The sequence below is a fragment of the Trypanosoma conorhini genome, assembly GCF_003719485.1.
Source record: "Trypanosoma conorhini strain 025E chromosome Unknown Tco_14.4_contig_00406, whole genome shotgun sequence".
NCBI classification, from domain to species: domain Eukaryota; phylum Euglenozoa; class Kinetoplastea; order Trypanosomatida; family Trypanosomatidae; genus Trypanosoma; species Trypanosoma conorhini.
The window spans coordinates 2,137-17,262 of NW_021704496.1; the positions used below are offsets into that span (position 1 = coordinate 2,137).

The following is a 15,126-nucleotide window of genomic DNA, read 5'->3' on the forward strand; positions in this document are numbered from 1 at the left end:
TTCCTCCGCCTCCCCGCGCACACGCAAAGGCACGCGCCCTCGCATTGCGGCTGCTGCCCGACACGTGCACGCCGTGGAAAACCGCGGCGCCCATCATTCCACGCCCTCCATTTCGCTGCTGCGGTGGGCGGCGCCTCCTCCGTCCCGCCAAACGGAACGAAAAAATGAATGAAAGAAAAAAAAGATGTGGAGGGGAGGAGGGGCCACGTCACGCCTCCACGGCCCCATCCGCACCGCTTCCTCACCGCATGCTCATCTCTCCAACGCTTGTTTGCCCGTTTTTTTTTTGCTACTAATTTATCAGCGAATTTTCTTCGTTGCTGCTTTCGTTTGTTTGTTTTTGTCTTTTGTCTTTTTTTTTGTGCCTCACGGCTTTAGCTTCGTTTTTTGTGTGTTTGCTCGTTTTTGTTACTATTAGTATTATTATTATTGTTTTGTTTTCCTTCTTCGTTTGTGGAGGGCCCAGAAACACAACAAAAAAAACAAAAAGAAAAACAAAAACAAAAACAAAATCACTTCGCGTTATTCCTCCATTACTTGCCTTCGTCCTTTACTGCACTCTACGGGCGGTGCGGCGCCAGCAGCGGCGGCGCAGCGTCGGCGAGGAGGAGTTTTTCTCCGCCTTCACGTACTCCCACCCGTCGCTGCCGGCGCTGCTGGCGACCGTCCAGGCGGAGGCCCACGCCCAGCCGGGGTGGAGCTGAAACTCCGACTTGCGCGGGGCCGCGCGACCGTCGCGGTACTGCCACGGCGGGCAGCCGGCCGGAAGAAAGCGGCGGCCCCAGCCAAGTATCGGCACCTTCGACTCGTACTCGTAGACCTCCACCACCTGCTCACTGCGGGGAGCGTCGTGGGGGGCGGCGGCCCCCGAGGCGGAAGGCCGCTGCGCAGGCGGCGGTGCCACAGTGGCGGCGGCGGCGGCGGCGGCGGCACTCGGGGTCAAAGAAGAACGAGGCGTGGGGTTTGCCGTCGCCTCGCCTCTCTGATTATTCTCCGCGCCAGCGCTGCTGCCACGCGCGCTGGAGGCCACGGTGGGGGAAACCTGCTGCACGAGCCGCACCACGCGCGAGGTCGGCGGTGGTCGCAGCACCGCCACCCACCGTCGCCGCCGCACCCGCGCCGTGGGGACCTTCTCCCGCGTGTAGAGCCCGTAGTACCTCGGGCAGAAGCGCCAGCCCTCAAAGCTCGTGTCGTACAACGCCAGCCTCCACACGTCCGCAGCCACGTGAGCCGTGCATTGGGCCTCCTCCTTCGTGCACGGGTACCACGGTGGGCCGTCGGTGGGGAGGAAGCTGACGCCCTTCCACCGCAGCCCGTTGGGTTCGCCCCGCTCGTACTCGAAGAGGGAAAGCAGAGAGTCGTACTCCGCCACCGCGCCCATCGCGTGGAAGTCCCGCAGCCTGCGCACGCGGCGAAGATCCGGGATGTAGCTGTCGTCGCACAGCTGCGCCGCGGCGCCGGTGAGCTTCGAGACGTCCGAGAGCAGCCCCGCCACCGGGTGCGCGACGACGCCGAGCAGCCCCATGCCGACCCCGCGCACGAGCCCCGTGGTGCCGGACTCCGCGGCGCCCTCCATCGGCCTCGTCACCACCCCCGTGACGCCGCTGGCAATGCCTTCCAGGAGACCGGTGCGCCTGCGCTGCCGTCCGCCGGTGGCGGCGCCCATGAGGTCGGCGCCGGTTTTAGCGAGGTTTGAGACGGCGCCCAGGCCCCCGCCCATCACCTCCGAGACAAGGGCCGAGGAGCCGCTGGCGAAGCCCATGGCGAAGGCCTTGGGGGACGTCGAGAGACCCGCGATGGGCTCCTGGAAGAACTTCATGGCCCCACTGCCAATCCCCGAGACGAGTTTGATGGGCACACCGAGCAGCGGCAGGGACGAGGCGTACTGCAGGAGCAGCCCACGAATCTCCTCGCGGACGCCGTCGACGTAAATCTGCAGCATCCACTTCAGCATAAGGTCTGCGCTGGAGGAGCGCTTCTGCACGGCGATACCAGGCATGGCAACCCGCACATCCTCGCAGGAGCGAACCAGCATGGACACCAGCGCAGCAGTGCGAATCTGCATGTGTTCGCGTATAAAGTCATGGCCGTCCACCTCGCGCTCGAACCAAAGCCGCACCACAAGTGGATTCACCACCATGCGCTCCAGAATCACACGTGTGTTCATCACCCCCACGCTGAGCGGGGCCATGTCAAACAACTCCTCCTCCGTGGGGGAGGTGTGCCGCGGCGGCGTCTCCGTGCCCAGCTGCGCCGCGAAGCCCGCAAGGGCGACAAGCACATTGTCAGAGAAACGCAGCGCCACGGGAACAACGTCCAGGCGGACCTCATCCACGTGCAGAAATGCCTTGGCTGGCACGAGGGTGCGTTCCACGTGCCCGGAGATGGCGTGCGTCTCCGGTGAGCTGCGAATGGCGGCAGCCACCACCTCAAAGATGGGTTTGGCCTCGCTTTGGTTGTCCAGCTGATAATTTTTGATGGAGAAGTCCAGAAGCTCCTTCGTGCCCTGTCGGTTAAAGTGGACGCGCGTGTCCACGATGGATCCGAAGAGCAAATCCCTGTCCATCATCACTAGCGAAACCGTGAGCCGGCCGAGGTTCATCACCACGTCGAGTGGAGACGGCGGCAATGGCTGGTAGGTGTGCAGTGCCCGCTCCGCACCAGCTGCTGCTGCCTCTGCCGCTGCTGCCGTCTGCACAATCTCCAGAATCTGCTGCGCAAACGGCCCAAGGCTAACTCTGTACTCAATGCCAAGCGGGTTGGCGGCCTCCTGCGGCGTCATGCTCCGTTGAAAGTTGAACTCCACAAAAGTTGGGGTCTGTCCCGTGGCCTTGTCGCCCTCCTGCACGGTGGTCTCAGCCCCAGCCTTGGCGGCAGTAGGCGAAGAAGACGAAGTTGCGTCAGCAGGTGCCGTGGCAAAGCAGACACGTGTACGGCTCTCACCGTCCTGCACATCCAAGACGAACGACTGCATGCACCCCGGCTTGACCTGGGCGAGAAGACGGCGTTGCGTGTCGTACAGCTCGAGCGGTCTGCTTGTCCGGTTAATGAGAAGGTAGGGCGGCACCACCGGATGCTGTAGGGTGACGTAGGTGTAGGGGCCCTGCGTGTTCACGGAGACCTCCAGCATGATGTCAGCCCCCGCCTTGTCGTGGGCGTCGCCTAGTCCGTGAACCACCACCAAAGTACTCTTGAGTTCCTCCAAACTCACCGGGTCGCCTCGCACCGGGGCGGAGGCGTTCTGCAGCACAAACGCGTCATACCCCACATCTGGTGTAGAGTAGAGCGTTGAAAAGAATGGTGTGGCGGCGTTTGCCGGCGCCAGCTGCATCATGTCTCTGTTGCACACAAACAAGGATCCCCCACTGGGTGGGGCTGCGTCCGCAGATGACGGCGTCGTTGATGTCCGCGCCGCGGCACGCGCACTGCCGCTACTGCCGCCTCCCACCGGTGTCGCGGTCGTGGTGGAGGCTGCCCTTAGCCGCGGCTTTTTCAACGCCTGCGCAATGTAAAGCGGCTGTGGGGTGCGGTTGATGACGACCCAGCGCGGCACGATGGTGACAAAGCAGGTGCCGTACATGTCCACCTCCGTCAGGTAGACGAGGTGGTACACGCTGCAGCTCCCCCCGCGCGAGGTGGCGGCGGCGGTGTCCATCAGCGTAATCAGCCCGCGACCCTGCACGTGCAGCGGCACGCCAGAGGCCAGCATCTGACCCATGCGCACATTCACAAAAAATGCATTCGCATCGCTTATGCTTGGGGCGGCGGCGTATGCACTTTTCATCTGCTTCGGCAGCACCGCGAAGTTGGTCACTGCCCGCGACACCAGCCCCCCTGAGCTCTTGGACTCCGCCACCTGCAACTCCAGCGGGGTGAAGTTAACGAGGCTGTACGGAGTGCCGAGCAGGATGGTGGCTTCAACGCACTGCACCGTGATGCGCATCTCCTTTGCCTCCTTAGAGGGGCCCGTCGTGAGCCTCACCGGCGTCAGCCCACGCGCGCAGGAGATGCCGCGCTGCGTCCTGTACGTCACGGCCGCGTCACCGGCAACCTGGGACAGCTGCTGCAGTTCGAGGGTAATCACCACTTCATCAAGGCCCACCTCGCCAAGGCCGACCTCCAGCTTCTGCGTCGTGCCCACCACCGCGCAGTAGATCACCTCCTTCTTCCTTGACCCCGTCCCGCCAATGGTGAAAAAGACGTCGTAGGGGAGGCAGTTGTAGATGCAGAGCTGGGGCTCAATGGAGACGATGAAGGTTGGAATCCCCGCGTGCACCCCCCCTTGCTCCTCCCGCATCCGAAAGAGGAAGTGCTTGCTGGGTTTTTTGCTCCCCTGGCAGACGAGCGTGACGGCGAAGCCGCCCAGCAGCATGCGCAGGGTGGGAGTCACGCCACTCTGCGTCGTCACGGCGGCCGCGTACTCCTCGCCGTCGAAGGTGCGCACGGGGCGCAGGCACAGCTTCTCATCCAGCGAGAAGTTGGGCTGGAAGTAAAGCCGCTCCTGCGGGCGCAACGTCGGCATCCCACCAGTCACCTCTACGTTGGTGCTGCTGTTGTTCTCAAAGCAGAGGATGACGTTGCTGTGGTGCACGGGGAAGCATTGGAGGTGCACCACGCGGTGCAGGCGGAAGGACTGCTCGCGGCGGGAGAGCTCCACCCGCACCTCCACCAGCATCTCATTCCCGCGCACGCACAGCGGCGACTTGGCGCAGTTGATTGTGACGCCGCTTCTCGCCCCCGCGCCGGTGCGCCGCAAAAACACATTCCGCGAGGTGGTCTGAAACTCCAGCTTCCCCCCGCACGGCCCCACGGTCCCGCCGTCAACCTCCAGCGACTCGGTGAAGTGGTTTACCACCACGACAAGGGCGTAGACGTGGTTGGAGGAGGGGGACCCGAGGGCGGGGGCCGACGTGATAGCGCCCCGCACGGACGCCAACGCCACGTCAGCCGGCCCCTGCGACGGCGCCTCCTCCGCGATCTTGCGAAACTTCTTGCCGAGCTGCTTTTGCAGCGCCGAGTTGGGGGAGAAGTCTGCGGCGAGCTGCAAGAGCAACTTCATGTTGTGGGGCGAGAAGACGTAATCAACGTGGTCCAGCCTGATCTTGTACGTCGACGACGCCAGGTTCCCGCTCAGGTTCCCCTCGAGGCGCTCCACCAGCGGCTCCCAGACGGCCGCGTGGTGGTTTAGGTTGAACATCTGCAGCTTCACCTGCAGATGAAAGTCCAGGTCGGAGGCCACGACCAGCCGGAGGCCGTTTACCGCGCGCAGCTGCAGCATACCCCCATCGCTGCCCAGGAAGAGCAGGTCCACCAACTGCACCTCAAAGTTCATCTCCGTCGCGGGCAAAGCCTGGCGTCCGGTGCAACAGCGGTAGCAGAAGACGCCGGCGGCGTCGGTGGAGGCGCCCAAGCAGGCGCGGGTGCCGCCGCAGTAGCGACACTCCCCGGCGGCTGGCAACGCCACCAGGGGGCGCAGCTCCTCATCCTCGAGCTCCACCTGCGGTGGGCGCCGCTGCACCGCGGGCTCCCCAAGAAGGACAATCATGGAATCTTTACCAAACTCCACCAATGAACGCAAAAGCGCCATGCGTAGACACATCTCTAGTCCGCTTAGGCTTACAGCAACACAGACGGTGTCGGCCCCCGCCACGCTTACAACCATGTTCGTTGGCAACAGCGTGGTCTCTTGTTCTGCCGAGGTGCGCACATCCTTGAGGCGCATGTTCCCTGAGCGTTGCATTAGCACGCCATTCTCTGTCTTCTGCGAGTACAGGAGGGAGGCGGCCATGTTTAGCGTGAGCGTCAGCTCCTCCACCTCCTCGGACACCATTTGAATACCGAGCTCCTTGCACTGCAGTGACACAATCGTCCTCACCTCGTCCCCCATCACAGCTTGCGCAGGAATGGGTACTGGCGCGGCATGCTGCGCCAGGATTGGGGCCGCGCTCATGGGGGACAACGGCCCGGATTGCGACGGCGGCCTGGAGGGGGCGAGTGGGGAGGAGACGGTATTCTTGCCCCCGTGGGGGTCTGTGGTACCTTTGCTGCGTCGCCTGGAGGTCGGCTTGAGCCCCTGTGCGGGGGCTCGCTCGCAGTATGGGCGTTTCTCCACAACGCATGAGTCCGTCGTGAGAAGCGACGCGTTAAAGCCGAAGCTGACAAACGAACTCACCGTGTACATGCCGGGCACCACCACGCTACCATTCGTGATTGTCAGCTGACAGTGATCGTCCAAGGCAATTTGGGCGCTTGGGGGGGAGGAGAGGAACAGTTTGTGCTGGTTCAAGTCCAGCGTGTAGGAGCCCCGTGTCTTGTCTGCCGTGTTGAGAATGTGGTAGCCGTCTAGCACCAGGTCCGCGTCCAAGACGTGCACGTCGGTGGTTAGCCTGCAAACTGGGATGGGCAAAAGAGGCGCACGCAGAACCTTGGTGCAGAAAGGCCCGTAGAGCATCTCCCTGGTGTCTACTAGCGTTACCGGGGCCAGTGAGAGCTGCAGGCAGTCCAGGGTGACGTCTGTATTCGTCTCCGACACACGCGCCGCGGACGTCGTTTGCACCAGCACCGTGGAGGTTACTTGGGCCCTTCGCATCATCAATAACTGGAGGAACGCATCGGAGGCACTGGCGCCGCGGGCGCGATGCCGCAGCTCAAACTTCCCCAGTGCGGCGGTGGCGGTGGTGGTGGCGTTACCCGCGGGGTTCGTGGCGTACGCGGCCTCCAGGTCCTCCATGCCGAGCTGAAACACGCCGCCGATGTCCACCTCAAGTCGCCGCATATGCGCCTTGACCGAGAGCGAGTCGCCGCTCTCCACGGCGGAGGTGGTGGACGTCACCGTGTCCGCAGAGGCCGGGGAGGCAGTCACGGCGTTGCCCAACTGCTGCGGCGCCAAGGCGGCAGGCGTAGGCTTCTTTTTCCCCGGCACCGTCGGCGGGAGCGACGCGGAGGCGGGCGTGGCCCCGCCGGGGGCGCCCGACACGCACTCCGGACACCCGCCCCCTGCCGCCTGCAACGCTGAGGCGGGTGGGCGAGGCGCGTGCTCCGCGGGGACGCCGCCTGACGGGCTCGAGTACTTCATGGCCGCCATGAAGTCCATCAGGTGGTCCAACTGCTCCTGCGTCACGTGTGCGACGAGTGTCGGGAAGGCGACGACGACGCTGGTCGTGTCCGACGCAGGCAGCGCCGCGGCCTGGGCGGCGGGGGCCGCCGTCCCAATCCCCCGTGTGACACTGACTTCCAAGGCGGCCTTGTGCGCAAAGGTTGGGGCCTCAAGCACGTTGAATGACATTCGCTGGATGTTCAGGCGGAAGACCTCGGCGTAGCTCTCGCTCTGCGGTGCGGCGTCCTCTGCGTGGAGGCGGCAAATCTCATTCCAGATGCGCAAATCGCCCGGGAACAGCACCATCGTCTTGGCGGAGCTGGCGGCGTCCACGAAGGTGACCGAGGGGCTATGGAGCTGCAGCTCAACCTGCGTCAGCTCCTGCCGCTGCTGCACCGTCTGCGCCGTCTTGTCGGCGACGTAGTCGTACGCCTTCTCGCGGTTGACGTCCGAGATGTGCTCCTTGACGTCCGAGAGCAGCTGCAGCAGCGCCGAGGCCACCTCCGGCACAAGCACCAACGCGAGGGAGAAGATTTCGCAGCGCATCTGCCGCGCGTACGAGGGCACCGCCTCCCTGCCCTCGACGTCGTTCTGCGGCGCGGACGTGAACGCAAACTCCATCACCCGCGACGGCGCGGCGGCGGGCTCCCCCGCCCCTGTCGCCCCCTCAAGGAGGGGCCGGAGCAGCTCCGGGTAAAGCGTGTGCGCCGAGAAGAGATCCCGCACAACGGCCCACCCGATGGATGCCGTGAGACGCGTGGAGGTGTCGACGTGCGCCTCCCACTCCACGGCGGAGTCCTTCAGCTCGGCGACGCAGACGTCGCGGCCGCCCAGAACCGCAACGGCAGAGCAGTGGTTCAGCGACACAAGCACCCGACTAGCGAGAGTCGTGGAGGCAGCAGCAGCACCAGCCGCCGCCGCACCTCCTTCGCTGGGCAGGCAAAGTTCGCCCCCTGCATTGGCGTCCTGCAGCGGCGGCGGAAACTGCACAGAGAGCACGGTATTAAGCAGGCTTCCCAGGGCCTTTGGAATGAGCGTCAACTTCATATCCGGCAGTGCGACGTGGGTGGCCTTCTCCGCGCTCGACAGGCGGACCGTGAGCGTCTTGTCCCCGAGGGACTCCGCCAGGTGGCGGTTGGTGAAGTGCTCCAGCATGGTGAAGGCGTCCACCGTCAGCCGCACCTCGCCGCAGGGGGCCACCTCCACGTGAATCCCGCTGAGAGTGGCGGTGTGAGCGTTGATGCCGACGACGTCGTGAATCGCGAGGACGACGCCCTCCGCGTGAAACTGAATGGTGCGCACGGGGGCCACCTCCGCGTGCGGGGCTCCCCCTTCGAACTTCACCTCTTCGCCCGGCGGTGGTGGTGGTGGTGGTGCCGCGTCACTGCGGGTGGGGACAGGCGCCAGGAGGTTGCGCTGCAGCACCCACAGCAGCTTCTCCAGCTCCTCGCGGTGGAGCAGCGCCGTGGTCTTGTCCAGGACGACGCTCACCTCCTCCCGTCCGTCCTTCAGCGCGTACGAGAGCTGCAGCGAGGACTTCTCGAGCATGTCGGGAATAGCAACTTCCGTCACCTTCATCGCGACGGTGCAGCTCCCGCTGCGCTTGTCCAGCTGCACCGTCGAGCGCATCACCCCAAGTTGGGCCTCGATGCTGCGGGACCTGTTCGCGAGGTCCTGTGCGTCGCCGGCAAGAATAATGCGGGGCTGGCGCCAGAGCAGGTAGAGTGAGAGGGCGCCATTCTGAACCATCTGCTGCGCCGCGCGCGCCAGCCACTCGCGCCGCTCACGCATCACGCCGAGGTTGGAGATCTTCGCAATGGGCTGGTCCGGCCGGGTGCAGTACTCCACCAGCGGCACGAGCAGCGGCATCGAGCAGAGCACGGTGAGCTGCCCAATGGCGACGGTGACCTTCTGCCGCGCCGCCTCCGCGTCAAAGGTGCCGGAGAGGGAGAGAATGTCGCCCCCGCCGCCCTCCGCTGCCTCAGCGTCGGCGGGCCCGGGAGGCGCCGGGGCTGCGAGTGGGACGCCGTCATTGGAGGAGCGCACGAACTCGTCCTGCAGGGCGCCCAGGCCGGCGACGTCGGTCTGCCTGTAGAGAATTCGCTCCGCGGAGGCCGCGTGGCTCACCGCCAGGTCCTGCATCCGCACCGCCACTTTGGTGGTGCTGGCGAGCGAAAGCACGTCGACAAACAGGGAGGTGATCTCCGCCTCAATGAACTCCTCGCGTGAGGTCGTCAGGAACGGCACATTCACCGCCCGGGTTCTCACCAGGCAGTGAAAGCACCCCCCGGCAGCGGGGGCATTCGCAGCCTCAACGGCATCCCCCGCGACGGGCGACGTTGACGGTGAGGAGAACTCCTTCTCCCACTGCGTCGCCCGCATCGTCACGGGCTGCAGCGCGTTCATGACGGCCTCGTTGCAGACAAAGTCGTGGACCGCGAGCCACTGGTCCGACACGGCGAAGCGCTTCAGCGTGAAATCGACCACCAGCGTGGGGACCTCAAGCAGCTCCACGGGGTTCTCCGCCGTGGCGTCCTCGGTGCCCGACACCCCGCTACTCAGCAGCTCCCACGTGGACCGCTCCGCGTTTATCGTCACGCTACTGCGCATGCCGAAGTTCTTCTGCAGGATGTCGCAGGAAGTCAAAATGTTGCGCATCTCAACGTTGCTTTCCCCGCAGAGCAGCATGGGGGCACGGTGGGTCTCCTCAAAGACGTCGTGCAGCTCCAGACTCTTCCACCGCAGCGTCACATCATTTCCCGGCGCAAAGAGCCGAAACACAAGCGCGTTGCCCTCCACGTGGAACCGCACCTGGTTGCTTGGCGTATCAAGCAGGTCCAGGCACACCTTACTCGCCCGCCAGACAACGTGCACCTCACGACCGATGTTCTCCTTGGCGACGTGCGCGGGGGGAACAGGTGGCGGCGGCGGCGGCGGCGGCGGCGGAAGCGGAAGCGGCGGAAGCGTTGAAACCGACGCCGCCGCAACAAGAAAGGCCTCCGGGCCCCGCTGCATCATGTGTGACGTCGACAAGGGCGGGGAGGAGAGAGAGAGCTGGGAGGACGGCATCTGCGGCGGCAGAAGCGACGCCGAGGCCGCCGTCGACGACGGCGGTGACGCGCGTGCCAGGTTGCCGCTTGCGAGCCGGCAAAGCTGGACAATGTTGGCCTCCGTGATCTGCAGCGTGACGTCCTCGCCCCGCAGGTCGACGTAAAGTGGCTCGTCGGAGAGCGGGTCGAGCGGGGCCTTCACGGACATGTCCAGCGTGGCGGTCGGCATCAGGGTGTGTGGCTCCTCCTGCGCTCCGCCCGCGTTGGAGGCTGCCGCGGCCGCCGCCTCGTCAGGGGGCGCATGCAGCAGCCGGATCGCGCGCAGTGAGATGTCCATGGACTGCCTGCCCTCCGCCGACAGCAAACTGCTCTGCACGACGACGTGGTCGACGCTGAGCTGAAAGTGTTCGTTGCTCGTCGTGTGGGCGTCGATGGGGAGAATAAAGTCAAGATCCCGCGTGAACACCCGCACGCTCGTCAGCAGCGTCGGTGGCTTCACCGCCGGCGCCGCCACAACGACGCGGCCGTCGTACCGCGGCCGGCTTCCCAGCTTCGTCACCCTGGCGAAGGGGCCTGCGCTGAAGTACTGCATTACGGTCATGAGGCTGCAGGCGTCGAGCAGCAGCGTGCTGGAGCCCACCTCAATCTCCACAAAGCTGGAGAAGCGCAGCTCAGCCGCGTTGACCAGGTAGCGCTTGCCTTTGCCGTCCGTCTCAAAGATGGGCACCACCGGAAGGCTGGTGCGGTAGGCAAAGTTAATGTGCTGGTGCGATTCCTGGCGGGCAGGGTGCGTGTCCGCGGCGGCGCCCTCATCGTGCTGCTGCTCCTGCTCCTGCTGCGGCGGCAGCATGGCCGGTATCGGGCTCCGCGCCTCTGGGGGTTTGTACTGCAGAATGGTGCGATGCGAGGCGGCGATGTCGTGCGCCTCCGAGAGGGCAAAGGACATCTTCTCGACCCCGCCACTCACCTCCATCGTCTCGCGGTTCTGCTTAAGGGAAAGCGTCACCTCGCTGAAGCAGGCGTGGGCGAAGGGGCAATCCTCCTCCTCCTCCTCCTCGTCGTCGTCGTCGTCAGCCACGTCCCCCGCCTCTCCGGTCGTTGCCTCGCCCTTGCCGGCCGCCGCGCCCGCGCCACGTCGCCGCGCAGCCCGCTTCTTGCGTCGATCCATGAACTCCACCACCGCCGTCCCCGCAATGTGTAGGGAAAGGTGCGCCACCTGCGCGTCCTGCGTGCTGTGCAGCTCCTCCACGAGGCTGAGCTGCTGCGCCTGCTCGCTCGCGCCACGGATGGCGGCGTGACCAGGCGGCAGTCCGCCACCCGCGACGTCTCGCAGCGCGTGGGGGGAGGAGCAGTTAGTCTCCCCCGCCGGCAGCACACTTGGCGCCGTGGCGAGGAGGTTGACGATGTCCATCAGCGTCTCAAGGAGCTGGATGCAGGGGGTGCCAAAGCGAAACCGCAGCGAAGGCTCCAGCTCCACCTTCACCCTTACAGGGGCATCGGGCGACGTCTCCACGCCGCAGCGGATGACGGCGGCACTAAGAATAAGTTCGTCAGGCTTCTTAGCGTCACGGCAATACGGCTGCTCAAGAATCACGCTGACGCGCTTTTGCACCGTGCGCATGTGCAGCGTCACCTCGGCCGCACTGAAGGCCATCGTGAACCGTGGCCTCCGCATCGGCCGCTGCGTCGCAGGCTCGTCTTCGTAGAGGAGAATCCCAAGTTGCTTGATCCACAGGTGCAGGCGCACGTAGGGGAGGTCCTCCACTGGCTTCCCCAACTGCGACAAGGAGGGCGGGGTGTCGTCGCCCTCCGCCTCCCCGCCGAGGCGGGCGCGCCGCAGCGTGCCGGCGGCGTGGGCGAGGGAGTACGTCGCGTCGAGGGCGGTGAGGGTCAACGGCGGGTTCTCTCCGCCTGTTAGCGTTGCTGGCGGCGGCGGGGCCGCCAGCTGCTCATCCGCGTATGGCGAATCACTCGCCTGCAGGTAGAGCATCCAGCTCTCCACCATGCTGGACAAGACGTGGGCCTGGCTGACGGAGCAGGCCACGCAGAGGACCGGCACCTCCATGCGAACGATAAATCGCTCCCGATTATCCGTGGCGTCGCCAATGCGCTGCAGAACTTTGGCGGTGAAGGCGACCTCCGGCAGGAGCATGAAACCTGTGCCCGGCCGCTCCAACGACATCCCAATCGGGGCAAGCTCCACGTAGAAGTTTGAAAAGGTGGCGCTGCTGGAGTAGTACATCAGCTCCTCGTTGACGTCGTCGAGTGTCGTGGTCGCCAGGCGTTGCTGCTTCTCCGTCTCGGTGAGGGGCTGGGTCTCAAACTTGACGTGGCCAAGTGACACCGCCAGCGCCGGCTCCTCCACAGAGCCCCGTAGCGTCCTCGGCACAATGATGTACGGCGCCGCCGCGTCCACGCTGATGCTGAAGCTCTTCGAGTGGGCCATGGCCTCACGCAGCTCGGAGGAGGCCGTCTGCCCCACCGTAGCGGCGAGGGACTTGGTGCTCTGCACCAGCGACGTCAGCTCCAGGCCCCGCGGAACCTGGAAGAAGCGGGTGATGTTGTCAATGATCGACGGGTCCGCCACAATGCGCAGCGGCAGCAGACGGAGATCCAAGGCGAAGTCCAGGTGGGTGTCTTCCGGCTGCTCCTGCCGCTGGACCTCAAGAGGGTTGAAGGCGACGCTGCACTCCAGCAGTGGGACCCCTTGCGGCTTCGGCGAGTAGGTTGCCGGCAACGACGCCGCCGACCGGGGCCCCGAGTCCGCCTTTGCTCCCGCCTCCGGCACTGCAGGAGTGGGCGGGAGGGGAACGCCCTCCACGAGTTCCGGCAGCCTTGCCAGGAAGGCGGTGTCCTGCAGCGGGTTCGACAGAGTCAGGTTCTCTGTGATGAAGCGAAGCTGCACGGAGTTGGCCGCGTTGAATTTCTTAAGCTGCGTCTCCACAGAGTGCAGCCGCAGCGTCACGTCCCCCACCTTCTCCAGGCCCAGCTGCAGAACAAACATGGGGAGCTCAAACTGGGCGTCAAGCCAGCAGTAGGATTTCGGCAGCGCTAGCGCTTCCACCGCGGTGGCCTCTGCCCCCTCCGCGTCGTTCGGGCCAATGCCGTAGGAGCGCTCAAGCTCCTCAAAGGCGAGCTCCTCCTCCTCCACGTCCTGCGGCGTCTTTGGCCCCCGGCGCATCCACCCGAACCACCCTGTGCTTTCCTTTGCAAATTTTGACTGCGCCTCTGCCTTTTTGGCCTCGTTGTCCTTCCGCTTCAGCTGAATGGCGTTGGCAAGCTGCGCGTAGACGTACTTGCGCCCAGCGATCATGTCCGGGACGGTCATAAATCGTGTAATGAAGCGATAGGCGCGCTGCTTGTCGGCAGACATCTCCGCCTTGCGTACGACGTCGCGGTAGAGGACGTGGTAGTCGGCGACGCAGAGCTCCGAGACGCGCTGCAGCAGCCGCTCCCGACGCGGTGCCCCGGCAATGGCCTGCACCGCGCGAATGGCGTAGCGCCACCAGACGGCGGCGTGGCCCCGGACGGGCACCGCGGGCCGGCGCGGAAACAGTTCCACCACCTCGGTCCAGTTACTCAGCAGCGACACGGTGCGCATGAGGGACACGTACTGCGCCCGGTTAAACTTCGCGGTGACGGCCTCCAACTTCATGCGTGCCGTCACGTACGGGTCGCGGAGGAGGTCCTTGATGAACTGCTTGAAGACCAGGTTCACATCCACGCGGCCCATGACGGGGCCGAGGAGGGTGGACCTCGCCACTTCCCCCGCCTCCACCCGCCCCCGCATCGCCGCGTGCCACACCGTCAGGTCCGCCTTGTTTGAGATGAAGTAGTCCTGCGGCGCCAGGTCGTAGCGAAGCGGGTCATCGCAGTAGAACTGCATCCCGGTGAACTCCAGCCGCTTGCACGTGCGGGAGAGGCCGGCGGGGTCGACAAACTTCGCCTCCCCGGTGGCGCCGTCGACGGTGAGCAGCTGCACCCCGCCAAGGACAACGCCCATGACGGTGCGGGTGGACTCGTCCTCGTACCGCACGTGCACGCTCCGCACCTTCACTACGATGTTGTTCACTACGAGCTCCCCGAGGCGGGAGAAGTAGCCGCCCTTCGCCCCTGCCGCGGCGGGCGCGCCGGGCGACGCCAGCGACGCAGCCCCCTCCCCGGCGTCCGCCCCGAAGGACGCGACGTTGCTGCTACTCGCGGCACTCCCTGCAGCGCCGGAAAAAGAGGCGGTGGTGGCGACGCCTTCTCTCGCTGCCGCCGTCGCCGCCGCGTCCCGCAGGCGTCTGCGTTCCGCCTCAAACTGTTCCAGCTCGCGTGCCTTGTGCGCGGCCTGGGCGTCCAGCTTGGCCGCCTTGCTCAGCACCGCCTCCCGGCTCTCCGTGTTTCCACGCAGACAAATAAACAGCTCGTCCACCTCCACCACCACCGGCTTCGAGCGCAGCTGCGTAAAGGGGACCACGATGTTCACCTGCTTGCATATCCCCCGCTGCAGCGTCAGAGGCAGGCAGCCCCCCGTCGTCGTCGGCGTGGGAGGAGAGGAGGTAGAAGCGGAAGCGGTGGGGGCATTACTGTCTGCATCCCCCTGCAGTAGCGCGTCGAGGAGGCTTGGCTTCAGGACAAGATCATTGAGCGACGCCTTGCCACTCCAGATGTCCACTTTGAGTTGCTTTGCGTCAATGTTCTCCGCGTACTGGGAGAAGTACGGCACAAGAATGGCGCTCAGGTACTTCTCAAGCATCCCGGCGCTCAACTAAAAGGGTGTGCGTGTGTGTACGCCTACTTCTTTCTTGCACCCACCCCCGCTCACTTTTAGTTGGGCCGAGCTGTGACTGACGCACGCACGCACGCACGCAGTCCCCGCAGTCTCCTCTCGGTTGTCACCGACTGTGTGTGCTCGGCCCTCTTTTCTTCTCTTATATTTCTTCCGGTAACCCCCCTGCCCTGCGTGTGTGTGTGTGTGTGTGTGTGTGTGTGTGT

The 15,126-nt window shown here is 65.0% G+C and overlaps 1 protein-coding gene across 1 annotated transcript, besides 5 other annotated features; it reads right to left on the minus strand.

Annotated features, from left to right (window-relative positions):
• Positions 1–329: 329 nt before the first annotated feature.
• Positions 330–361: a microsatellite.
• Positions 362–402: 41 nt separating this feature from the next.
• Positions 403–434: a microsatellite.
• Positions 435–466: 32 nt separating this feature from the next.
• Positions 467–515: a microsatellite.
• Positions 516–550: 35 nt separating this feature from the next.
• Tco025E_06213 (uncharacterized protein) lies at positions 551–14,887 on the minus strand (the record flags this gene model as incomplete). Its single annotated transcript, XM_029373101.1, has 1 exon — positions 551–14,887. One exon carries the CDS (start codon positions 14,885–14,887, stop codon positions 551–553), a length of 14,337 nt encoding a protein of 4,778 aa, XP_029226776.1.
• A 94-nt stretch (positions 14,888–14,981) lies between these two features.
• Positions 14,982–15,002: a microsatellite.
• A 92-nt stretch (positions 15,003–15,094) lies between these two features.
• Positions 15,095–15,126: a microsatellite.